Source organism: Equus przewalskii, chromosome 23 (assembly GCF_037783145.1).
Source record: "Equus przewalskii isolate Varuska chromosome 23, EquPr2, whole genome shotgun sequence".
NCBI lineage: Eukaryota > Metazoa > Chordata > Mammalia > Perissodactyla > Equidae > Equus > Equus przewalskii.
In genome coordinates this window covers 16,957,770-16,984,496 of record NC_091853.1, presented here as the reverse complement: position 1 = coordinate 16,984,496, position 26,727 = coordinate 16,957,770, and the positions used below count along the sequence as shown (strand labels likewise).

Sequence of the window (26,727 nt, the reverse complement as noted above, 5' to 3'; positions counted from 1 at the left end):
GCGCAAGCACAATTTGCTAACATCCTAAATTATGGCCCATGAAGAAGGATCAGTGTAACGCTTACCAAGCAATTTTTAGAAAAACTGTTTCCTACCCTCCCATTTTTCAGTCAGAAATAGAAAATATAGAAGATAGAATATAGCCCATTGATAAAATATTTTTTGAAGCATAAAAATGAAACACCAACAGGGGCTGGCCCCGTGGCCGAGTGGTTAGGTTCGCGCGCTCCGCTGCAGGTGGCCCAGTGTTTCATTGGTTCGAATCCTGGGCGCGGACATGGCACTGCTCATCAAGCCACGCTGAGGCAGCGTCCCACATGCCACAACTAGAAAGGACCCACAACGAAGAATATACAACTATGTACCGGGGGGCTTTGGGGAGAAAAAGGAAAAAAAAAATAAAATCTTTAAAAAAAAAAAAAATGAAACACCAACAAATTGACTATATAGGAAACTGAAGGAATTTGAAATGCAAAATATTGGAGCCCAAGCAATAATTCTCTTCCACTGTACAGGCAGCCAGACAGAAAGAACACAACAATGGATATTACTCCTAATAAACAAGGACTACTAAACCCCGCCATGGCCCTTCCTCCCAGATGTGCTAAATGAGAAAGTGACGCAGGAACATGCCTTAAAGCCTTGCTAACGCTGTTTCTTAATCAAGCAATCTGGTTTACATACAACCCCAAGCTTCAGGGGGCACGTGCAGGGAAGGCCCCCATGCTTCTGCAAGGTTCCACAGCAGGGTTTAACGGAGGGCCAGACAGTGGGGTCCTGATGAGAGCCACCACTCAGCGAGAGCATGCGTACCACACCCTGGGCACTGTGCCAAGCACCTTACACACATAACTCCTTCACCTCCTTTACGGGTAAAGAACTCACACTTAGAGAGGTTAAGTAACTTCACAGCTCAAGCCCACACAGCTCACATATTGCAGAGTAAGTTGTGAATTCAGGCCTGTCTGGCTCCAAAGCGCAGGCGATGGACCAGTGCACTAGGTCGCCCCCCACGTCCTGAGCTCCTGCTGGAAATACCCCCGAAAAAGAAGAGCAACCAGGAGTTGCCAGCTCCTGTGAAGGCTCTAACTGAGGAGAAACAACCGTGCGCTAATTCTCCAGCCAGGCCCTGATGGCTCTGGGCCCCGTTAAGACTTAGTTAAGTCATTTTTAAAATAGATATGCTCATTGTGTCGTGTCATTAGGAGGAGTCAACATTTGGATAAAAAATAGCAAATGTTTTCCCTATGCTTCACAAACTAACCAAATGATTTCCTGAACTTTCTATTTAGGAGTATCAGTTATCTCAATAAAAAAATTCTCAAGTGTTGCAATTTTAATGGGAAAGGCATGACTATAAAGCCTTTTATTTTCAGCCAATGTCTAATCCAGTTTCAATTATTTTTACCTATATCCATTAAATTTTCTTTTGTTAGGTAAAAATTATCCACAGATTCTAGCTCCGTCACTGGCAGTGACAGAAGTTACGGGAATGAAAATGGCATAGAACACAGAAGAGGTGCTAGCAAGAGCGCTGCAAGGGGCCTCAGCTGATATTACTGACCAAAGACATCCTACTATTAGCAGAAAAGGTTTGTTTTTGGTCTTTAAATTATCTTTAGAATTATGAAACTGGAAGGACTCAGCTTTGGCTTCACTTCTATAGAAGATGAAAATGGGTATTTAAATCAGCAGGAAACGAAATACAGGAAAAAGTTGAATTGCTCGGTTCTTTGCTGAAAAGAGCAAACAAACAGAAAACGTCTGGAGGAGTTTACACAGGAGAAGATTAACTGTGTGGAAACGAATTCAAATGAATGGACCACAGATGGCACAAGCAATTAAATGCTAGCAAATGTAGGGTAATGAGTCTCTCAGGGTGAAAAAAAAGATAGAACCACCATCAACACACCATCCCACCCCCAACCGTCGCCATTATTACCCTTAGAAGTCACACACTGCATGACATAAAGGAGAAGATGGCTTTGAGGAAGCAGGCCAGGCAGAACCCCCAATCACGGGGACACAATACACAGGCACATTAGTGAAAAGCCACAGGTACTTCTACAACGTTAAGCCAAAAGGATGAGTGGTATATAACACGACTCTCTCTGCACAAGACTAACGGAGCTTCCTCCGAGGCAGTGTCTCCTACCCGACGCTGTAAGCGTGTCCTACCTGTATTCCTTCCTCTGTTTGCATTTTTTAAAACCGAAGATGGCTGCTAAACAGAGGAAAGTTAACCATTCGTAATAACAACACAATTAAGGGAAACCAAGCAAAACATAACAAAGTCAGGCTTTGATCCATTATATAGAGGCCATGGAGTGACATTACAACATTGCACCAAATCCTAAAAGATAAAATGTGGAAAGACATTTTAATTTAGGGTGTGTGTGTGTGTGTGTGTGTGTGTAAGAAAGACTGAGATTGTGGGTAACGGTAAACTAGGGAAGCATTAGATCTTACCAAATTTTTTCTTCTATACAAGTGGAGTTAGCAATCAGAGTGCGGCTCCAAGAACAGTGATGCCAGCAGCCAGGATAAATAGTGTCAGGGAGGGTTTAAAGACATTGAGTAGGGAGAGGCAAAAAGACCAGAACACCTAACCATAAAATTTCTTCTGTCCCTGACAACACAATTATAAGTTTAACTGCTGTTGTCTAAAATACAACTCTGTAATCATAGTCCTGCGGGCTCCATATTTATTCTCTCTCCGCAGCCTACAGATTCAATTTGTTTAGTTTGTAGAGAAACAGAAGACTTAAAAAGAAAAGAAAAGAAACCACCAGCTCTTCAAAGTTCTCTGGAATCTGAGAACCAAGCAGTGCTTGCTGCCTCTTTCATGGTGAGTCTAAACTGAGATTTCGTCCCTAGACTTCACACACCAGACACACCTGGGGCTGGGTATTCTGCAGGGGCTTCTGACAGGAAAGAAGGCACTTGCTAGTGTGTGTACACATGGAGGACACCTGACTTGGAAGTCTCCAGGACATTTCACTCAATGAGAAGAGGATGACGCTGACCCCAGAAAGTCAGAAGGCTTTTGACCTGCTCTGTGAAACCAGGTGCCTCAGATCCACACCTGCCAGGATCTTCTCATCCTCCACGCCCACTGATCTCCCTACACTCTCCCCGCCACACGCCCTCCACTCAGGGGCTCATCCCCTTCCTCACTTCATTACCACTTTAGCCTCCTCCCCCTCTCCATGCCCCACTCTGGCGCCTTTCTACTGCATCCACCCCTCAGCTGTCAGTCATCTTTCTAAACCGCAAATCTGACCATTCCACTCTGCGTAAAGCCTTTCGATGACTACCACAAATTCCACAGCTCAGCACACCAGGTTCTCAGTGACACGGCTCCAGCCCTTCTCTCCAGCCTCCCTTCCTGTCACTAGGCATCCTTCCCTCTTCCCCATGCTGAGCCTCACATAGTGGTCCCATCTCCGGCTTCCCTGCTTTCCCTCACTGTGCCCTCTGACTGGAACGCCTGTCTCCAGTCCCTACACACCCTCCCCTAACACACAGTGCACATCTCTCGCATAGCACTGATCACACGTACCACAATATATTGTAGTTAAAGTTTCTGTCTCCCCTACTATCCGTCAGTTCCTTAAGAACAAGGGGTGTACTGTTTTACCTTGGATTCCCAAGATTTAACATGGTGTCTGGCATAAAGTAGGCTTTTGATGAATAAATAAATGCTATCAAAGGTCAGGTTAGCAGATTCAGACACAGGTGACAGAATCATACAAGGAGACATGCAACAGCAGTGAGGGAGATCACAGCGAATGTGTTTTCTAGCAAACGACCCAGAAACTGCCCAAAACTCCAGACTCCCAATCAACTCTGTGGAGATAGCCCCACCCAACAGCAACCCAGACTCAGCTGGCTGTGCTTCTCTAATGGAATGAGGCAACATTTAGTATCTTCCCCTAGTTAACCCATAGTTTCCTTGCTCTGTTTACAGAAATCTTTTTTTTTCTGTAAAAAGTATATCATGGTAGAAATTTAAATGTTTTACTTATTTTAGCTTATTATTGCATATTTTAACATAAAATGCATAAGATAGTCACTCTAAGAGTCTGATTATTTAGAATGGGGAAGTGTAAAAGGACATGCATGCCACAGACAAAGGACACTAAAATAAGTGGGATGGGGCAGTGACAAATTCCAGCTAAGCGCTAAAGGGGAAAGGCACAGTCTTTACCTTATTGCTCTCTTTTTCTTTCTAAATTTAAAACTCCAAGAAACTTTTTCTTTATAATTTCACAGGAATAGGAATGAAATATGTTTACAATATTGATTTAACAGAATGTATACTTTAAGTATAAGGAGTTAATGTGCCTCTTATATTTAGGCTGTAATGTATTTGCTGGGGGTAGACATGTATTTTACACTCAATCGAGTGTCCCCTGGACTGCCGAACTGAAATGAATATTCTTGATGATATGCTAAGTGTCTCTTACTCAGATCCCAACAGATTTTGAAAGCAGTGAAAGGACCCAACTTAATAACCATGTCTCAGGCAATTGAAATCTACTCTATTTTCTTGATTGGTGTAGGCTACCATATTATTGGATTATTTCAGAAACACGTTCCCAAGGTCAAAATGAAAAAACACCAGTTGGTTCATTTAGAGATGGTTGCTAAATTTTTTAATTTATTTTCTAAAGCCTAAATTAAACATTCCAATAAACAAGAATAATGCAACCCAAGGGCCTGTTTTCCTAGATGAAAACAAGGATGATCAACTGTAAACTAAGGGCTCCTCTAGGCTTATCTCCTTACCATTCTAAAATCCCGCTCCTGGGCTTTCCCATCGCACGTAACTAATGCTTGCCAACACTTTTTAACTCGCGCATAGCCGTTCCTTCTTCGACATTCAGCAATAAGACAAGTACAGTTGGACTTCTTGCATTTAAAAGGCACTGGGGAATTGTCTGGTTAATTCACTGCCATGAATGTTTTTGTTAAAATGAATAATCACTACCTTTCTTTGTGCCCTGCTTTGTTCCAGAAAGGATGTGAGATAGCTATAATCATTACCTAAGTGATTTTTCTCGCTCCCACACTCCCCTCCTCTTTTTTATCAGCTAACACCTTCATGCTGATTTTGTTTTAAATAAGGAGCAACCATACATCGACATTTATCAAGACAATATTAGTTCCCCAAAAAGGGATGAACCTTGATCCATTCATTCAACAAATATTTATTGGGTTTCTGCCAACTAGATGGCCACAGTCCCCCCTCACCAAGCTTACAGTCTAGTGGGGGACACAAATGAACAGGCAATTACAATAGAGTGAGGTAAATGCAAGACAGAGAGAGAGAGAATGCTTCTGGAACACGAAGAAGGGTACCTCCTCCAGACCTGGGACATAGAGAAGCTTCCCAGAAGTGAAGTTAGCTGAAAACTCGAGGACCTGTATGCCACTTGAAGGCAATATGGAGAGCAACGTCAGTGAAACACCTGGTAGAGTCGATCCAAATAGTGTATTCAAGGGAGAATCAACTTCTCGATCCAGGTGTGACATGTGGTTCTCTTACCACTGCACCCGTATAACCTATGGACTGGACACAATTCACCCTAAACACTAGGCTCTGTAACAGATTTCCAGTTCCTTTCATTTCTAAATGTATTCTTTCTCCTGTCTTATTCCACTATCTTTTCCAGCCTCCCAGCTATGAAGCATTTCAACTCAACCCCACATAGGGCCTATGAGGGAGACAGTGTGATAAATACAGGATGTAGGGTAGGGAGGCACTGGGGCCCCACCACAAGGACCACACATCCATGGAAGCACAGAACTGAGAAAAGCTATCTGACTATCCACTGACCATTCTACTTCCCACAAACTTCGCAGAAGTGATCCAGAACTATGATTCTGCCCATGAAGCAAATATCCCCACTTTGAACTTATCTTAGGTTTGACACATTCTTCTGGACCCTTTATCTGCCATATTCTGAAGACAAGAGAATGGGTTCTTGACACCAAAGCCCCTTCCCTAACAGTTGGATCCTTTCTCCGAGTCTATTTGAGTATTCTTCCTAAAATGGTACATTTCCAGCTTCCAGAGAATACTGCTATTTTCTTAAATCATTACTACATATCACTGTCAATGTATAACCACAATGCTGGGACCAAAGAAAAATCCTAAGTTTTGACCATTTGCTCTTGCAAAAATCACTGGACATTCTGCAAGCTAACTGAATGATTGGTGAAATTACTTTTTAATGTCTCTTCCAATCCTGAAATTTTATGATTCTATGACATAATCGGAGCCATTTTTCTTTGAGGGCTAGAGCCAGATAAAATTATCCCAGTCTAAGATATCACTGTACAGGAAAAATTGGGTCAGTACTTCAATAATCCTTGGTTTTGCAAAGTTGCCCAACATAACCTCACTGTCAATGGGCAAGGCACTGACGTGTATAAGAAAACCTGGCCTGGGCCATACTTGGTTGTATATTTTACAGTCAAAGACAGAGGGTTTTACTTCAAAAGATCAAGTGAACACAAAGTTAAACAAACAAAACAAAAAAGAATGTCCTAAATGTTTTGGATTGTATGATACTTCATACCTAAGGATGCGTAATTATTTTGCTATCCTTCCCAAGTGAATCTTAATTATGTTTTGAGATCTACAAGAAAATACAGAAATTGTACTCAGTCTTTTACGCTTTTCGAATACGGCTTACAGACATGTAATGAGAGCTATGGCCGCCCTCAGGTGCTACATAACCTCGTATGCATCTTTGGTGCACCATACTTTACACATCCAAAACGGAGAGCTTATCAATAAGACTCACATCTTCATAACAAATTATCTCAACTTGTAGCTCAAGTTATCATTCAAAACATGAAGGAAAACCATATTGCTCAAGTCCTGCATCAGGTGCAACATCTAGGGGGAAAGTACACCATATGCATCCTTGCTCTTCTGAGTCAACGTTCTCTTCCATTGCTATGGAAACAGCCTTAAGGCCCCAGGCAGCTCCTCATGGCAAAGAACTAACCATCTGGGTTCCAGACCAGGCTCCACCACTTTACAGCTGTCTGACCCTGGCAAGCAATTTAACCTGTCTGGGCATTCATTTCCTGGTGTGGAAAAAAAGAGGTAATCACGATACCACCTTCCTCATAAGGTTGTTGTCATATTTCAGTAATACCCTCATGGCACCTCAATCTCTAGTTCACTCTACAACTGGTTGCTTTGAAGAATTTTTAAAGGGTTACTGGGATGTAGGAAAACAAATATAGAGAAGCCACTCAGTCCTAAAGAGAAAGGTTTTCTAATTGCTATGGCTCAATTGGTTGAGTCACATTTAATTAAGTCTGGAATTTCCAAGGACAAAAACAGAGCTTCCCAACAGGATACCTAAGACAACAAAACAAGTGGGATCAGAGCTGGAGAGGCCCTAAGAACTTGCTCTGGAGGACGGGGGTGGTAGCAGCAAACGACACTTCGCTGAAAGGAGGGGAAGAGACAGATTCCTCCATCAACTAAAAGCAATCTTTGTACATTATCTTCCCTCTCAATATTTCAGCTCTACTGCTAAATGGAGGGTGCACCAACTGTGAATTCTATATAAACTTGAGAACACTGGAAGAGGGGGGAGACAAGAGAAGTGGAGTCCAGTGAACAGGTCAGTGAGGATTACTGAATAACTGTGAACACCTAAACGGAGCATACTCTGTGTGTTTGGGACCTAGAGAGTTAACGTCTCCAGGTCCCCGTGACTTACTCATTCATTGCTATTGTGTTTGGCTAAAAGCTAAAACTGTCACCCAAGCAACATCAGTCTCATTAGAAAGGGAGGAAGAACCTGGCATCAGAAAATGGAATGATCCTTTTGAAGGCGCTGGTTCAGAACTTGTGAATCATTTTGAAATACCCTGACAAGCCAAACCACATCAACACCACATTTAAATAAAATGCGTATACACAACAACCAAAAACGAAGCGATGACTTGTCAGAACTCCAGTGCTGCTTTTCCTATCAGGTCTGCTGGTGACGCATCTAACTAATTTTAAAATCATATACTGAGTAAGGCACCTACTTGATAAGTAAAGACCTCAGGTTTTCAAAGGCAAGGTTCCTTCCTACCTTTCCAGACCATACCTGCAGATGTCACTAACAGTTTACAGCCCTGGTGGGTGGCACCTCAGCCCAAAGTACAGAGCAGCAAAGGCCTGAGTTGAAGCAGCTGGGGAAGCCAAAAGCAATGAATGCCTGTGTCAGCAGACCCGTGGCAAAGGAAATCACTGCTGCTGGCCATCCTGCCTTAAACTCCAGTCATTACAAGTCACATGCTGCCTCTAGTCTTAATGTGAGGCCCTGGGCAGTTTTCTTTCCTGTCCTCCTTCATACCCCACCTTTGAATGCTGCTCAAAGTGCTCTGAATTTCCTGAAACCCAAAAAAATGCAAAGGCTTAATCTTCATTGCTCTCAACCCATCACCTGTGAAGCCTGGGTGTGGCTAGAACAAGGGCAGGTGAAACCACACCCCATCCCCTCTATTCAGCCGACCCTTATTTTCTTTCTCAAGGCTTTTTACGGCACCTCTCACTGCTCTCTCTGAGGATTACTCCTATCTCCAGATCAAGAATTCCTTCCTTCTTCTGCATGTGGATGTTTGCCCAAGTAGTGATCCTGTCGCCAAGCTTTCCATTTCTCATATCCCCTTATTTGGGATGTGTGGAAGGATCCATTAGGCGATAACAGATAACTCACGTGGTCCCACCCATGTGAGTTATTTTAGAATCTCAGTGGAAAAACAAATCTTACGTATGGAAGCAGCGTTTCTCCAAAGACCCAGCACTGTATGCACACTATACATGAAGTCCTGGGCACTAAGCATGCATTCGCCTCCTCACGGGCTGTAGAAAGGAGGTATCAATGGAAAAGCTGCCACCTGCATAGGAAGCAGATTTGGAATGCTCTGTCCCCTGAGCATTCTGGGTAGTATGTAAAGGTACTGCAGTAGGAAAGGTGTGTCAGCATCAATAGAGGGACGACGGGGAGAGAGAAGGGTGCCAGCTGGGCAAAACTGCATATGGCTCTTGTCTAACAGAGTACTTGCTTTCTGGTCCTGTTCCTCTGTGTCACTTTCCACTGCTCCGCTCCCACTCTATTTGCCAAATACCTCAAGATGTTTCTAAGAGGTTCTGAATTATTGACAAACCTAGGGAAGAAGCTTTGGAAAACATTAAGTACAAAAACAGACCTGTACAGCTAGTGCAAACACTTGGTCATTGGCAGTTTCCTTTTTAAGGCCAAAAGAGAAGAAGAAGAAGAAGAAAAAAAAAGCCTGCCTCTGCTTTATAATGATATTCACAGGAAAACAGACACTGCAGCTCCAAAGTTCACAATCTCTCCAGCTTTACTCACCCCTAGCCATCTTGCTCCTTTATTGGCAGCCTGTTGAATCTGGACTCTTTTGAGGGTGACATGGTAAACAGCTCCTTCCTCTACCTCTTCACCCCAGTCCTGAATCGAGCTCTGCCAGGGGATGGGATAAAGAGAAAGAAAAAGAGTATTTTTTTTTTCCTCTCTGCTAACCACAATCTAGCCCAGCTGCTATGCTGCTTACACGAGCACTAAGGGCACAAGACGGGCTGTTCAAAATAAATATTACAATCAGAGCAATACAAGACACATTGCGATAGACGGAATGCTGAGATTTTCTTGGACCCCTGCCCTTCCCTGTGGTATCAGGATCCCCCGACTTTTCCATTTAGTTATTTTTCCTAGACCCGCTCACATATCTTAAATAGTTTTTTAAAGTCTTTTTTTCCCTTCTTAAAGAAACTGTAGTTTAATCCTGATTAACTTTTCCTCCTTAAGCGAAAGGAAAAATAATTCATTTGTAGAAAAGCCAATTACTTTTCTAAGTGGCCCAGTTATTTGAGCAAACTACATTTTAAACTCAGGCACAAACAAGTGTTTAAAATGCCAAGAGTCCTCACTCCTTTGGAAGTAAAATGCTTCCCATGTCTCTTTCTCCTCTTATTGTTTTGGGACCCAAAAAGTTAGCGGGGGCGTAGAAAGCTTTTATTTCCGTAAAATAATCTGGCAAGTGCAGAAGCAGAAACACATCATCGTGCAGCTTCGAGTAAAATGTGTGCAGCGACCCCACGGAGTTCCATGTCCCCAGCTAAACTTCAAGTTCGTGTTAAAGAGCCTCGGGGACGCAGAAACGCTCCGCGCTTCACCCGAACTACAGTTTCTCTTTCCTTAAAAAGTTGTCCTTTCCTGACACATCTGCCGCAGTCGCACCAAAGGCAGTTACCGAGAAAGCAGGCATCTTTTCAGGGGAGAAGACACGCAGGGAGGGAGACACACAAAGCAGAGTGAGAAAGCTGTAGCTCACAAGTATGGGATCGGATTGCTCCGTTCACTCCGAGTGAGTCCAAAACACGCCCAGAGAAAGCGGGAGAAGATTCCCCACCAGAGAAGCCTCGGGAGAAGTCAGAGAGCTCGCGTTACCATTTTAGCTTGCCAAAGCAATTTCATTCTCAGTTTTCTCTTCGGTACGTGGACGCGGCATGATGCGCCCTGCTCCGAGGCAATCGCTGTCCCGGCCGCGCTCAGCCCGCCGCCCCGCGCGCCCGCCCGAGCACAGCCTCGCGCCGCGCTGCCCCGCCGCCGCCGCCGCCGCCGGTGCGCGCGATCGGGCCACAAAGGGAGCGCGGCGAGGGAGCGAGCGAGCGCGGGCGCCGCAGACTCCTCCCACGCCACTCCGCCGCTCCGTGATGTCAGGCTTTCCTGTTTGCGCTTGGGAGCACGCTCCCTTTCTCAAATCCCACGGATGAAGTTAGCATGAAATAATTTCTCCAGCTCTGAGGGTGATGGGGAAGCAACCCTTCCAAGTTTATCAGGTTTTCCTGATGGTCACCAGGTGCCAAAAAAGAAGTGGGTGTGGTATGGGGGATCTAAGTGTGTGTCTTCTCCTTCCTTTGCTAAAAGAAAGAAAGGGTGCAGAAGGTGCAAAAAGGATGGGAAGAGAGGGTCAGAAAAATGTCTATCTGCCTGCTACCTATTAAATTTACAGTGAATCAGAATGACCCCAATGAGAGTAGCAATATTAGAAGCCAGGAAGTTTTTCATTAGGACAAAAAAGAATTGGTCAGAGGATACTCCAAAACCCATCCCCAGGGCTGTACCCTATCCTGCCTCAGCACACGACCAACAGGAAACTGCCCTGGACCTCTTTCTACCACCCATTATGATAAGGCTCATCCCACAGCAAGTGGCCATTTTGCGTGCGAGGGGACAAAGCAGGAAAGGGTTTTGCTGGGACTGACAGCGTGGAAAGTGGGCCGCCAGTGGCCCTGGAGGTTCTGTGAGTCTTTGTCAAGCCACCATTGGTTGTTCTGCTGGGACACAGTGGGATAATAACTGCATGGAAAAGCCTTTCATAAGGACACTGCCAGAGGAGTTTTGTCATAATAGGTCTGCTATCAGGACAAAAGATTATGACATTTTTTAGATCCAGTTTTAATAAACCAACAGCGAGACACCAGATGATAATGTAATCATATTTTGGCACATGACAGAATTCCATGCCAATTACAAAAAGTTTTAGGGCTCATGTCTGTTATACTATTCACCCCTAAATGCATTTAATTGCCTTTAAATTGTTTTTTAAAGGCTGCTCACTAGTTGCCATACTAAGGCATAAGGCTGGCCTTTGGTTAATAATAAATTTATCATGAGCTGAAAAGCTAGAGAATGAGGCGTACTGATGTTCCCAGGAAAGCAGAATAAATGACAGTGAGGGCACATTAAGGAAAAACAAAAGGATCTTTAGACACTTGAGAACATTTGAAGTCACTCAGCCAAGTTCCCCTTACACAACTAGAACCTTTGGGGCTCAGTAACTGTGGAGAGAAGGGATGCTCTTTTTATAAAACTGAAGTGGTTTCTATTAAAAAAACAAACAAAAAGCATGTAGACTAGATTCTTCTGTGATCCCCACGACAGAGTGTCCTCAGTGTTCAGAGGACACTCGCTGCTTCTTAAAGCCATCCTGAGGCCCCCAGGCCTACCTACCCCTGGAGGACCTATTCAGTGATCTGAAGAGCACAAGATGCACCTGAGACAGTGAAGCAACCCATAAGATTAATTTCTCCACTACCTTAACCTGACTTTTGACTGTAAATTTGGAGGTTACTGAAAATTTTCCAGCTCAGGAATATCAAGCAGTTTCTTCAAGCTCAACCCTCACAGGAAGCCTTCACTGGATGGGGCAGCTTATAATTCACAAGGCTGCACTCAGGTTTCAGATCTTATCACCCTCCTTTCTACACCACTAATTCCCTGGCTGGCCACCTGGTGTGTAAAGGGAAAAGAACAGGCTTCGAGCAGACGCAGCTTCAAATCCACACTTACATTAAGAGTGAACCTGGGCGCTACTTCCCTGAGCTTTAATTTCCACATCTGTAAAAGGAGACAAACATCTACCTCATAGAGTTTGAAAAGGGACTAAATGAAATATATATGCAAATTATCTAGCACATGGTATGTGATCAAAAAAGTTCCATTCCCTTATTATTGTACTTCCCCCAAAGTATATTTTCCCAGACTCACTGAAAAGTTGTGTATGTATACAACATGAGGAAATCTAAAATGTCTTCTCACTGAATTACAGTATAATTTCAGAGATCTTTTCCAAGAATAACTATTTGTGTTTATACCTGATAATATGTATGTGATTTTGCCCAAATGTTGATGCAAAAAAAACAAAAATGCTGGTTTTATGTTCGATAGGGCAATCAAGTGTTACACTTTACAATCTTTTAAATATTTATTTTAAAATATTTTACCTGCAGGCAGTCCAGTCAGTATTACCTTATTACACAAACCTTTGGGTTAAGATACTCCTGGTCAATATGTGGGAAGGATAAATCTGTAAGCCATTTATAACTAAGTTTGAATTTATCTACCAGATTAGGCTATTCATGACCTAGCGGGGTCCTAAGAGAGCAGGTCAAGTTTTGTTAAAAGGAGTTCAGCAATGTTTTGTAGTTTTCAGTGTACAAGTCTTTCATCCCTTTGGTTAAGTTTATTCCTAAGTATTTTATTCTTTTTGATGCTATTGTAAATAAGATTGTTTTCTTAATTTCATTTTTGGATTGTTCGTTGTTAGTATATACAAATGCAACTGATTTTTATGTATTTATTTTGTACCCTGCAACTTTACTGAATTCATTTATTAGTTCTAACAGTGTTTTTGTGGACACAAAAAAAATGGATAAACATCCCATGCTCATGGATTGGAAGACTTAACATTGTTAAAATGTCCACACTACCCAAAGCGATCTGCAGGTTCAATAGAAATAGAAAAAAGACATCCTAAAATTCATATGGAACCACAAAAGACACTGAATAACCAAAGCAATCTTGAAAAAGAACAAAGCTAGAGATCTCACACTTTCTGATTTCAAAACGTGTTATATAGCTAGTAATCAAAACAGTATGGAACTGGCATAAAGACAGACACATAGACCAACGGAACCTAATAGAGATCCCAGAAATAAACCCACAAATACATGGTCAACTGATCTTTGACAAGGGTGCCGGGAATACACAATAGGGAAAGATAGTCTCTTCAATAAATGGTGCCTGGAAAACTGACTATCCATGTGCAAAAGAGTGAAATTGGACCCTTATCTTACACCATACACAAAAATCAACTCAAAACAGATTAAAGACATAAACGTAAGACCTGAAACTGTAAGACTCCTGAAGAATACATAGGTGGAAAGCTTCATAACGTTAGTCTTGACAATGATTTCATGGATATGATGCCGAAAGTATAGGCAACAAAAACAAAAATAGATAGGTAAGACTACAAACTAAAAAGCTTCTGCACAGCAAAGGAAACAATCAACAGAGTGAAAAGGCAACCTATGGTATGGGAGAAAAAATTTGCAGACAACATATCTGATAAGGAGTTAATATCCATAATATATAAGGAACTCTTACAACTCAATAGTAAAAAAACAAATAACTGAATTTTAAAAAGGGCAAAGGACTTGAATAAACATTTCTACAAAGAAGACATACAAATAGCCAACAGGTATATGAAAAGATGCTCAACATGACTAATCACCAGGGAAATGCAAATCAAAACCACAATGAGTTATCATCTCATACCTGTTAGGATGGCCATTATTAAAAAAACAAAAAAACAAATGTTGGCAAGGATGTGGAGAAAAGGGAACTCTCGTATACTGTTGGTAAGAATGCAAATTGATACAGCCATCACAGAAAACAGTATGGTGGTTTATCAATAAATTAAAAATAGAGCTACCATATGATCCAGCAATCCTACTTCTGGGTATTTATCCAAAAGAACTGAAATCAGGATCTCAAAGAGATCTGAATGCTCCCATGTTCATTGCCACACAATTCATAATAGCTAAGATGTGGAAACAATCTAAATGTCTCTCAATGGATGAAGAGGTAAAGAAAATGTGGTATATACATACAATGGAATATTATTCAGCCTTAAAAAAGGACATCCTGTCATATGCAACAGTACATGTGAACCTTGAGGACATTATGCTCAGTGAAATAAGCCAGTCACAGGACAAATACTGCATGATTCCACTTCTATGAGGTACCTAAAGTAGTCAAACTCATAAGAAGAGACAGTAGAATGGTGGTTGCCAGGGGCTGGGGGAGGGGGAAGTAGGGAGTTGCTGCTCAATGTGTATCAAGTTATAGTTAAGATGAAAACGTTCTTGAGATCTACTGTACAACATTGTGCTTATCGTTAACAATAATGTACTGTACGCTTAAAAATTTGTTAAAGTGGGGGGAAAGGAGGTCAGAAAACATCTATACTTAAAGCATTAGGATGTTGCTAGGAATAGTTTTATGTTGTTATATGTGGTAGTCACTGACAGTAGCAATAGAAGATTCCTAGGATATAATAGGAAAGAGGGAAGAGGTATGGAAGAACCCCAAACTGAAGAAAAAAACCTTTCTTGCTTTACAGTTTCACCAGAGGCAATGATACAGAGCTGGTCAGAACAGAGACAAGCAGCTGGTGTGCAGATTCTTTAAGAGAATCCATCTAAAAGTGGAACTATGTAGTTTATATACTCTACGCATTTATTTATTCATTGGCCTCTATGATGCCACACTTTCCTGGATTTTATTCTACCTCTCGGGCTGCAAGAAAAAGTGAAAAATAAAAAAATTATGACAGTATACTTATGAATGTAGAGTGACATGGAATAATTCTTGTGTGCCTGGATAAACGATGGAACATTTATCGTCTGAGAGCCAGGGTTTGAATCCCAGCTGTAGATGACTTGTCAACTAAGAGGTTGACCCTTACCTCCCACAGCCTTGGCGTCCTCACCTATTTGCTTTCAGGCTCAGCATGAGTGTTTAATCAACTATACTATATAAGGCATCCAAGAGAATAAACTATACTATATAAAGCACCTAATAGAGTGCTTGGAACATAGGAGGCCTTGAATTAACATGCATCTCCTTCTCTCCCTGCCCCCACACCCTTTCCCTTTAATGCAATTCTGTATTCATTTTATAGGTTTACAATCTGCACGTTCTTTACACGTTTGCTTGGGTAATAGATTGTACTGCATGACAGAAAAGGAAGGGCAATGCAAGTACAACAGACATTGTACTTGGAAATAAGTAGTTAAAAACTTATCTTGAAGATGGCAATATCAGCATAAGATGGTAAGAAATGGGAGGGCCTTGCTTTTGTCCTCAAACTCAATGCTGGACTACGGTGTCCTATGCCCAGGTAAAAGTTTAGAGGAAAACAGTCATAAGACAGCAATAATAATAACAACAACAATAGCTATGTGAGAAAGCTAAATAGGTGAGAGGCGAGGATTCTCCCTCCACACTTTAGGACTCTGGAGTGCATACTGCCCCTACTTGCCTGCAGCCCTCTCCTAAACAGATGAGTTTGAAACCTTTCCCACTTTTAAATGGAACTGATAATAGCCATTTTGCAACATTTTATTCTTAAACTATACCTTCAGCTATCTGTAGGTCCCTAAAGAAACTTTCGGTGGAGGACACAGCAAATAAATCTGTAACTTTTTGACTCCTTTCCCCAGCAATATCAAACTATTGTCAAAATGCAAATTACTTATCCTTTCAACATCCCTATGAAATGCTTCTCCCCTTATTCTTCAGGCTTATAGGGTGTGTTGCTCACCAATTAACTTTCCACATTCAGCTTCCCACTATCAGCTGGGCATTCTGCTATGGTTGTTTCTCGTTATCCTAAATGAGGTTGTCCCATTCACCTACTCTGTGCTTGAACTTTCAACCTTGCTTTGCTAAGGGAAAAGAGCCAGTCGTGCTTGGCTAAAGATGAACAGTGCTCCGAACACTTTTGTTTGTTTGTTTGTTTGTTTGAGGAAGATTAGCCCTGAGCTAACATCTGCCACCCATCCTCCTCTTTTTGCTGAGGAAGACTGGCCCTGAATTAACATCCGTGCCCATCTCCCTCTACTTTATATGTGGGACACCTACCACAGCATGGCTTGCCAAGTGGTGCCATGTCCACACCCGGGATCCGAACCAGTGAACCTTGGGCCGCCGAAGTGGAACGTGCGAACTTAGCTGCTGCACCACCAGGCTGGCCCTGCTCTGAACCCTTTTTAAGCAGTAGACAGTTGTTTCCATTTTCTGAGGCCCCAAAGTGATTTTATTAATCATCACAGAGATACTACAGTATAGGTTGAAAATGCTCTGCTATTAGGTTCTCTTATTTAGGCAAGCAATTTACATGCCAGTTTTCATGGACCTACTACAATTAAAGAAGAGGCTGCCCTAGGGGGTAGAAAATGGAGACAGAAGAAACATAAACAAATAGCCCTTGACAGATGGCAGGCCAAAGGCAGAGGACTCCTCTGGCCATGATGACATTTTTCAGCCAAGAGTTTACCAACTGTTGGTGGTTACTCTTAATTGTTGATGATGCTCGCCTGAGAAGGAAATTGGTTACTGGAATACTATTTGTAACTTGGGCTAATAAGCATTATTACCTCATCTAATTATAGATTTCTGTAAAAGAAAAAAGGACAGCCAGAAATTTGTTCACACGGTTGAAAAGATCAAAACATCCAGCAATCAGCTCAGACATAATGCCAGGTCTGTGTGATATATAATAAAACATTCTGCAAAATGGGAGATGGGTGACCTGATGCCATGAAGGGCTTTGACCAAGATCAGAAGGAGTTACTGGCAATTGGCCAAAGCATGTCATGTTTCAGGGCTAAAGGAACCTCCCTTTTCCATAATGATGGTATTGAAATAGTACTGAAAAATAAAACAAATTAGAACTGCTATAACATAGAGCTAAGGGTGATGGCTCTACAGTCAGAGACACCTAGATTCGAGTCCTAGATCTATCACTTCTCTCTGAGGCAAGGTCTTTAACATCTCGTAAAACATAGGGGTACGAACACCTTCCTCATTGGCTCACAGTGAGAATTAAATGAGATAACCCACATCAAGCCTTGAGCACAGTATCCAGCACCATGGTTAATACTCAATTAATATTCTCTATTTTTATTATTATTCTTATTATTATATGTCAAAAGCTACAGGAGGCTGACTATATTAAAAATCAGATCTATATATCGAATAACAAGGTCTTGTGGCTTGAAGCCAAAACTTCATGATACAGAGGCATCAGCAAAAACCGTAAGTCCCACAAACTCTTCAGTCAATGAGCAACATTTACTGAGTTGCTACATGGCACAGAAAAATATTGTGCTCTGTATTCGTTCCCACATCAGTCCACCTCCACACAGGGACCAGAGCGATCTTTTTACGTCACCACACCATCCCCTCCTATTTTCAGATCCCTCCAGTGGCTCCCCATTGCTCAGGATAAAAACCTAAATCCTTTCCGTATCCTATAGGGCCTCCCCAGGTTGGCCCCGGCCTACTTTCAGCTTCCTCCCACTCCACTTTACATAAGCTCTCTAGGGTCCAGCGACCCCAGTCTTTTTTCAATGTCTTGAACATATCTGTCTTCCCCCCATCACAGAGCCTTTACACATGTGATTCTCCCTTTTAAGGATATCTCTCCCCTTCTCCTCTCCCACCTGGGTTAAATCCCCCTATTATGTACTCTCACGGTACCACATTCTTCTTTTTAGCTCTATTACAGTTGTAATTTTACATATAATAGTATGATTATTTGATAAATGTCTGTTTCCCCCAAACCTTATGAAGGCAGAGGTAATGTCAATTTTTCCTCATCATTGTATCCTAGCACCTCACACAGTGCCTAGCACGTAGTAGATGCTCCATAAATAACTATTTGATCAATTGATAGACAAATACATAGATAAATGCCATGCTGTAAATTCAGTAAGTGCTTAGTAATTGTTGCTGAGTGATATAAATAAACCTTAGATATTGTTTCTACCTTAAAGTTGCTTATACTGTAAAAGCGGAGAAAGGACATAAAGGCAATAAATGAAAAATGACTTTCAAAGCCAGAGATCAGCAAGTACAGATCAAGAGAGCAGGGCAGACTGAGCAATGTGTCACTGAGAGGACACTGAGAAAATCAGTCAGGAGGCACTCACTCTTAAAGGACTTGTAGATAATTACAGTTTTTATTAAAGCTGCGTTAACCACTACCTTTGAAGCAAAAAACATGGACTTGGATGAAGAGAGGGGGTTCTTCCAGTAGAGAGGATGGCAGGTTCAAAGGATGCTATTTGGTTGAAGTGGCTCATTCAGTCCAGGGAAATGAGATATTGGTTGGTGGAGATTCTTGAATTTTTCTTAGCAGGAAAATGAAATGATAAAACAGAGTGTGAACAAGATGATTCTAATGCTCGTCCATAGGTTAGCTTAGAGGGAAGAAAACATGACGGTGGAGCCATCTGATAGGAAGCTATTACAGTAATTTACATGCCAAATAATTAACACATAGGCTGAGACAAGATAAGCGTTTTGAAATAACGAAATAAATGTGAGCGATTTGTAAAAATAAATGTTGCAACTTGATGATAGGCAGCATGTTGCAAGTAAATGAGCAGGGAAAGAGAAAAACTTGCAAGGTTTTAAGACTCAGAAACTGAGATTGTGGTGGGGACATGAAAATACATAGAAAATGGTATGGACTTTCTGCTTTGGGAAAAAATATTATCAATTCAGTTCTGGGGAGAAAGAACATATTGAAAAGTGATAGGAAGGAAAGAAAAAGACCAGAAATAAAGAGAGTTTCAAGTTAGTATGTATATAAGGAAGTTGTCTGAAACCAGGAATTCACATGATTCCCGCTCAGTGGAAGAGAAGCAGAGTCTTAAACAGTCTCAAGATGCACCTACAACTAAAGAAGACCAAACAAAAATAACCAGCGAAGAGCAAGAGGGAAAGAAGAACAAACAGAGTTTGAGTTGTGGACCTAATGCTGAAAAGAAAGCTCAATGCAATTAAAAATTCTCAGACACTCTGAAATCAGTCTTGGAATACAGTCAGTGGACTTTAGAACACTTCAGTGACAAGAGATTTACTTTCTGTCATTATCACCAGACGCTACACATATTTTAACAGGATTTTCCCTGTTCAAAAACATAGAAAAGTTTTTAAAAATTATGACCAGTTATTCTATTCTATGACACTCTTCAATAAAATGTAACCAAAGTTAATTGAAAGTCTTAGTGTGGTCAGTTACATAACACCAGAATTGCTGAATAGCTTAAACACAGTGTTTTCCCAGAAATATTTGTCTTTTGGATGAAACCAAGAATGGAAAGTTTCTGCCTTAAAGGAGAACTTTTGAGAAGGTAGAAAGAAAAGAAAAACATATATAATGGAAATATAACTTTAACAATAATTAGCCAAAATACTGCAAATATGGTAACTACTCACACAAAGACACACAAAAACACAAAGAAAAGTGAAAATTTTACCATGTTAGGGAGTTAATTGTGGATTGTATATCAATTAGATGTCTTTTTTAAAATTAGAAAGTATCTCATATATTGACTTTGCCAGGAAAAAATTCAGACAGCTCTTTGGTTCTTGTTATTTTCCTGTTAAATTGGCAGAATCAACTCATACTAACTCATACCGATCAGTTTTGTCTAAGACATGAAGTGAGGTCTATAGAATGAAAATGTGTTTAGTTTGGGGTAGGAGTCATTACCTTGGTTTATTCAGCTTCTTCTAGATAGGTGAATGGCTGCTGCTCTAGAAAGCTGCGTACAGCTCTCACTCCCACCCTGGTTTCTCTCCCCTTTTCCTCCAGGAATAATGGGTGTGTGTGTGTGTCTATTGTGGAAAGGGGAGTTTGGGGTGGATGTGGTGGGAGGCGGTGTGCGTGTGTCTGTGGCTATGCTGTCTGTGTATGTATTGTGGGAGGGGAGAATTGATAGAGTAGCTTAGCCTTCATCTCGATCCTTAATCATAAAATCTAATGACTTCTCTCCAGAAGAACACAGACGTGACAGAAAGGCATTGTAAAGAAATGACAATGCAATTGTAAGCTTTGTGGCAACTTTATAACAAAATAAATAACATACTTTTTCTTACAGCCAAATAGGTAATATATTTAACATTATTCAAAGGAATTTCTCTCCTATAACTTGCCCGGATGCCCTGCTGTGAAGTTAGTGTGTCTTGTGCCTCAGGAAACCATACCACCCTTGGTTGAAGGCTGCATGACCTTGGCAGGAGGACCAGCTGGCATTCTTGGCATGCATACCCAACTTGGGCTAAGTTTTTGGTCTTCCCCACCTGGAAAGGCTTGAGGGTAAAGTGGGGATTGGGAAACCAGTGAGAAATCCCTCAATTTGATTAGTTTTATAAATCCATACCAGATTCAAGCTGCCCTAAAAGAGTCTAGACGGTCCTAGAATCAGTTCCAGGTACCAAAAAAATTAAATTCCCTTGGGCGTAGGTTCCAAGGATTCCAGGACAAAATTGGACCTCCTAGGATTTTTCTTGTGATAGTGGACCATGTGGACAAGGGCATCATTGTAGGATGGTGGAGCAGCGAGACAGAAAAATCCTGGCTCTTCGTATTATAGACTAGAGCTGCCATACGAGTGCGGGACTGCCTGGACTGTTTTGTGAGAGAGAAATAGGATCCCTTCTTGTTTAGGTTGTTGTAAATTTGGCTCCCTATTACAAACCTACATCTTAATAGATGTTAAATAGAACAGAAATCAGTAGAGGTAAGGAAGTCACTTAACCAAAGGCTGGATGGTAATATTCTAAGATTTACTCTGATGTACTCTGATTCTGAAAGTGTTCTGGGCTCTGAAAGGGAGTCCTTTACCTGTTTATTAATTCATCCATGCAATGAATATTTACTAGGTGTCCAATATATATCAGGCACTGTGCTAGGTCTTACAGAAATGACTTTCAACAAGACAGTTGTGTACCTGCCTCATGCTGCTAACGCATTAGAGGGAGAAACAGACAAAACACATATATGACAGTATGATAAATGCTGAGAGAAAGGTGGCTACTAGAGTATACAGGCTGAGCTTGTAGGATTCAGAGACTACTTCTCAGAGAAAACCATCTCTAAGGTAGATCTGAACCATGAGGTGGAATTAGAAGGAATAGAGGAAGGGGATGGGGGAAGGGGAAAGAGCAATCTAGGCAAAGGGATCAAAATAGCGGAAGGCCCAGGATTTAGGCGGATCACAGATTGAACGGAATCCTAGACATGGCCCACTAGTTCACAAAACATGCCAAATAGGCTGGGACTGTACATTTTTCCTAAAAAAGAAGTAGTGCTATATCTTCACTTTTTGAGCACTAATTTGTCTTAATAGTATAATATACAAAGTGAATGTATGTCCCTTGGAAACATGAGGTATGCTTTTGCTTTATTTTATGTAATCCCATGAGCCCTCAAATAACCTTCTGGGAAGGTTCAGGTAAATAAATAACTATTTTAATGACTTTAACAGAGTACATACTCTTTGTAAGGCGCCGAATTGCACATACTGGTCCCAGATCTAAAGTGAGGGAGGAAAACTGGGAATGAACAAAGTAAGCAGACAAGAGGGAAAGGCGCTATTGTAGGTTTCCATGGACCCTTCCAGACTCTACATTTCAAATCAGGATGCTACTGTTACAGTGTGTTCCACTTAGAACAGTCATCCTAGCACATCCCAGGTGAGAATCTGGCACTTGTCTGGGAGAGGGAACCAGGCTGGAGGTAAGGGCCTCTTTCTACTCCCACCTTCGAAATAGTTTGTGTTAGTATTCTTCCTGACCAGGGAATGGGAGAGAAGACCAGATAGCCAGACAGCCGCCGAAGTGGAGCACACTGAACTGAACCATTACACCAGAGGGCCGGCCCCAAGGAGCCAGGTGTTGAACCCAAGTCTTTTGACTCCAAATATCATGCTACTCTCAAAAGAATGCATTTTTTGTTCTTAGAACATTTGTTTGAATCTTTGCTGTTGCTTATATTATTTAGGACTTACGAAGTACACTAGTTCTTCACACCCTTTAGTAATTAGATGTGCATTCACACAGTTGCCAACACTCAAGAATTATGTCCTTACTGGCTCCTTCACGAGTATCTTATCCTTTCCATTCCCACTGCCACTATCCTGGTTCAAGTTCCTATTGCCTGGCATGACCTTACAAAGAATATGAGAATGCTATAATAGAGTAGGGACACGGCGGGGCCCCTAGCATCAAGGGGAGGCACCTAATTCAGAGTCAAGGAATCAAGGATGTCGAAAGCTGAGACTTTAGTAGGAAGCAAAAATTAGCAGATGAAAAGAGGGAGAAATTTTCAGTTCAGGAAAAGGAATGGCATGAGCAAAGGCATGGGTGCCGAAGAGAACAAAGCACCCTCACGGCTAGAACTGAGAACAGTGTGATATGCCTGAAGGATGAGTGCAATGCGAAGGCGTGTTGAGGGACAAGGTTAGGGTCAGAGATGAGGCAAGGGTCAGATCACCAAGAGTTTGGGAGCCACGTTACAGAATCTGGACTTTATCCTGGGGCAATGGCGACCACTGAAGGTTTCACGCAGTAGAGTTACACAAGAAGACTTGCATTTTAAAAAGATCTGACTATGATCAGGAGAAAGGACTAAAGCAGCACTGCCCCCATAGAAATATAATGTGAGCCACTTATGTAATGTTAACTTTTCTAGAAGCCACATTAAAAAAGTAAAAAGAAACAGGTGAAATTAATATTTATTAACTAAGATTACTAATTTTAATAATATAGTTTATTTAACCCACCGTGTTAGAAAGGTGTGGAGAAAAGTGAGCACACTGGAGAAGTATTCAGGAAGGGGAACAGTAGGAATTTGTTACAGGTGAGGACTCACTTAACTTTAGTTCATTTTATACACTGGGATCAAACCAATCTGCCTGAAATACAGCTCTAATTAAGATACTCCTTGTTTGGATTTTTCCATTTTTCGCTTTTTGCCTACCAAATAAAGCACAAACAATTTAGCCAGCAGTAGATCCCGCCTTTCTCTAGGGTCTGCATCCTCCCCTCCACACAGCTGGGCCTCTTTGCTCCCACCTGTAGACCCAACATCTAAGACCAGTCATAACCTTACACAGAAGGAATGAAAAGACCTCAGCTCAGCACTCTGGAATGGAGCATCAAACCATTCCTACTGCTAGTCAGGCCCCGTGTTCCAGGTCTGACTCTTGGCTTGGAAATCTGCCTGGTCCCTCTGGGGTGGGGGCCCTGCTTCTTGCTTTCCATTCCACTCTTTCCTCCTTCCAGAGCTTGGAAGTCTGCCCGTAAACCTAAGCTTAGTGGCTGGAGACTGCTAACTGCTGACAGACTTTCTTATTCTCTCATTCCTGATTGCATTTCTCAGTGCCACCTGTTCCCAGATTTCCCAGTACCAGAATCTCACCTCTCAGCCTTCAGACCTCCCAATACCAGCTCTACTTGCCTTGGTGACCACCTGTCATCTGCTGCCACATTCCTCTGCATATTCCTTCCAATGCCTTGTCTGCCAGCCTAGACTTCCTCCGTAGTTCCTGCTCCCTCCCCTTGGGCAGAGCTAGCCTCTGCCAGTTTGCCCTGTCTTTTCCAGGGAACAGGGCCATTTGGAACAATATCCTGAATTATGACAATTGACATTCAAGGCCCTGCAGATTAGAGCCCTAGCACTGAGACGTCTTTCTCTCTGAGCTTGTGTACCCTTTGCTCCAGTCAAAATAATCTCATGGTCATTGCTATTCGTGCCCCACGCTTACAGACCTTCCAGATTTATTCCCGCCAACCTCAGCATGGAAAGGGCTTTTTCCCATTCTATACGCATTTACTGAGGAATTCTTAATAAAAATTAAGCCCCAAAATATGACAATCCATAATCTCCTCCCCACCCTGACTGGAAATTACATCTCTCTGCTCTGAACTCCTGCGGCTCATTATCTGGACTTCCATTATGGATTTTATTGCATTCTTCCTTATTTTAAATGTCTTATCTTCCTAAGAATACAAATAAACATCTTGGGAATAAGATCCATGTCTGATTACTTAGCAAAGCAAAATAGCTAGAGAAGAGGGAAAGAGAGACATGGCTCAATGTTGCAGAATGAGTAATGGTTCCTCGAAGGATTAGAACTGAACAAGCTCACTCTGTCAAGTGCCTGCTGAGCATCCTTAATCAAATCCCTGAAACATGGTGATAAGGGGCCCTGTCCCTATGGACTTTACAGAAATTCACTGAGAGTCTCTGGAATGATAATATTATTCTATCTATATGTTCCTTATTTTCTTCCCTTTTGCCTCTCTATTTGGAGTTATCTCTTTGCATTTCCTGTCCTCTCTCTCTCATCTCTGTCTCTGTCTCTCTCTCTGTGTGAATGTGCCTGGAAGCCCCCATCCCCCACCCCAAAGTTCCTCAAAACAAAGCTGGAATAAATATAGTCACCCAGTTCAGATCCCTTCAGTTCTTTCTTTCCTCACCTACTGGGTCCACAAGTGTGATGAAAGGGGGCACCACAGCTTTCCCTACTGACAGAAGGAAACTTAAGGACCCAGGGAACATAGTCATGCCCTCCCCTGGTTGTCTTTTTAAAATTCACTGGTAGTGGAAAAGGCACAGGTAGGAAAACCAGACTGACAAGTGGGTGCTTCTGCTTCTGATGAAGGTAGGCAAAGTTAATTCCTGCACCCTGTACAACACTCAGCCTCTTGTTCCCTGTACAGCAGTACATCTAGACATGGAGATCCTACTGCCTTCTTATTTTGCCAATGTCTATGCCACAGTGTGATGGGGGAAGAGTTAAGCAGATTGCACATCAGTATCTTGCCCTCATTTTCCAGCTTTCCTCTTAGGAGCTCCAGATACTTTAGAAAATATGACAACAATTTCACCAAATGCCTGTATGGTAGCTAGAGCAAATTACCAACAAAAATGAAATAATTATAATCCACCCACCACAATGTCTGTTCTACCTGCATTATTCTGTAATATTAGACATCTGAGAGGCTTTCATGTCTAATATGCCAGTTCAACTGTAAAAATACAAGTGCCAAATCCTAGGCCATGAGATCTGAAGGCCCAGAGGTCAGGAGTCCTATGATGCTAGACAAACATCAAAATGTCAGGTTTTATGAAGAAGCATGATTAAACATGCTTCAAAGTGCTTTCAAGTGGTTAGTCACTCCTCCCTGTTTCCCTGTCTGGGTGATGAGCTTCATTTCCCTGCTGAAGCTATAGGCACTGAGTTTCCTTTGGAAGCATCAAGAAGATTCTCTCTTGCCTCCCAGATTTGATGGGGCAGCAGAGTTGATGATAACCTCTCAAAATCCCATGTGTCTGGGTTGAGGTGAAATGGCCAAGCCCTGTCTTCCAGATGCTTTGCCTGGAATGGAGCCCTGCTGTCCTTGTGGTAGGTACCTGGGGACAGAAGGCCATCAGGGGACAGTCCTCATCATTAGAACCCATATTCTTTTGTGTACCAGCACAGGTTAAAAATTAACTTTTAAGGTGTGGTACAAGATTACTGTATCGATTGGCTTCAGAGTTGATGGATCCTGGAGCTGATGTGGGAGGGGGGGCGGGTGGAGGGAGAGATGATATGAGCTTCATTTATTTATGTATCAGATGTCCAGAAGCTAAAACACAGAGGGCACTTTAAGAATAAAAACAGAAACCAGCTTCACAAGTCTGAGAAAACATTATTTATCCTTCTACTCAAAATAGATTTTTATAATCTTGAGAGTGTAAATGGGCATAATGTTTTCAGAGCACAATTTGGTAATATCTATCAATATTAAAAACACACATTCCCTTTGAACAAGTATTGTCGCCGCTAGGAATTTACCCTATGGATATACATGGAAGATTTCAACAAAACATATGTACAAGGATGGTCACTGAAGCATTATTTGTCATGGTTTTAAAAATACATCAAAATGTCCATCAGTATAGGGACTGGTTAAATAAAAATGGCACATCCATATAATGGATTACTATGAGTTAGTTAAAAGAATGAGATGGATCTGTGTGTGTCAATATGGAAGGATTTCTAAGACACACCATTAAAAAGAAAAAAGTCAGGTCTGGAACAGTGTGTATAGTTTGATCCCTTAAGTGCTAAAATACACATATGTATGTTGAGGTGGGCATGTAATTACATTCAGGCATACGCATGAAGAATCTCAAGAAATGGTTAACTCTGAGTAAAGGACTTGAGACGAGGTGGAGAAACAGCTTAACAGGGTAGGATGGCAT

At 41.8% G+C, this 26,727-nt stretch overlaps 1 protein-coding gene across 3 annotated transcripts in view; it reads right to left on the bottom strand.

Annotated features, from left to right (window-relative positions):
- Positions 1–26,727, bottom strand: part of RGL1 (ral guanine nucleotide dissociation stimulator like 1) — a 239,722-nt gene that overhangs the window by 106,848 nt on the left and 106,147 nt on the right. The window contains exons 1-2 of one of the 3 annotated variants that reach the window (XM_008521846.2): positions 10,497–10,826; positions 9,399–9,509 (exon numbers count right to left, since the gene is read on the bottom strand). The exons of 1 other annotated variant lie outside the window; for it this stretch is intronic. In XM_008521846.2, coding sequence (XP_008520068.2) covers positions 9,399–9,509; positions 10,497–10,523 — 138 coding nt within the window. In that variant the 5' untranslated portion in view covers positions 10,524–10,826. Of the gene's footprint in view, positions 1–9,398; positions 9,510–10,496; positions 10,827–26,727 lie in introns of those variants that run through there. One more of the 3 variants, XM_008521839.2, reaches the window with a different exon arrangement.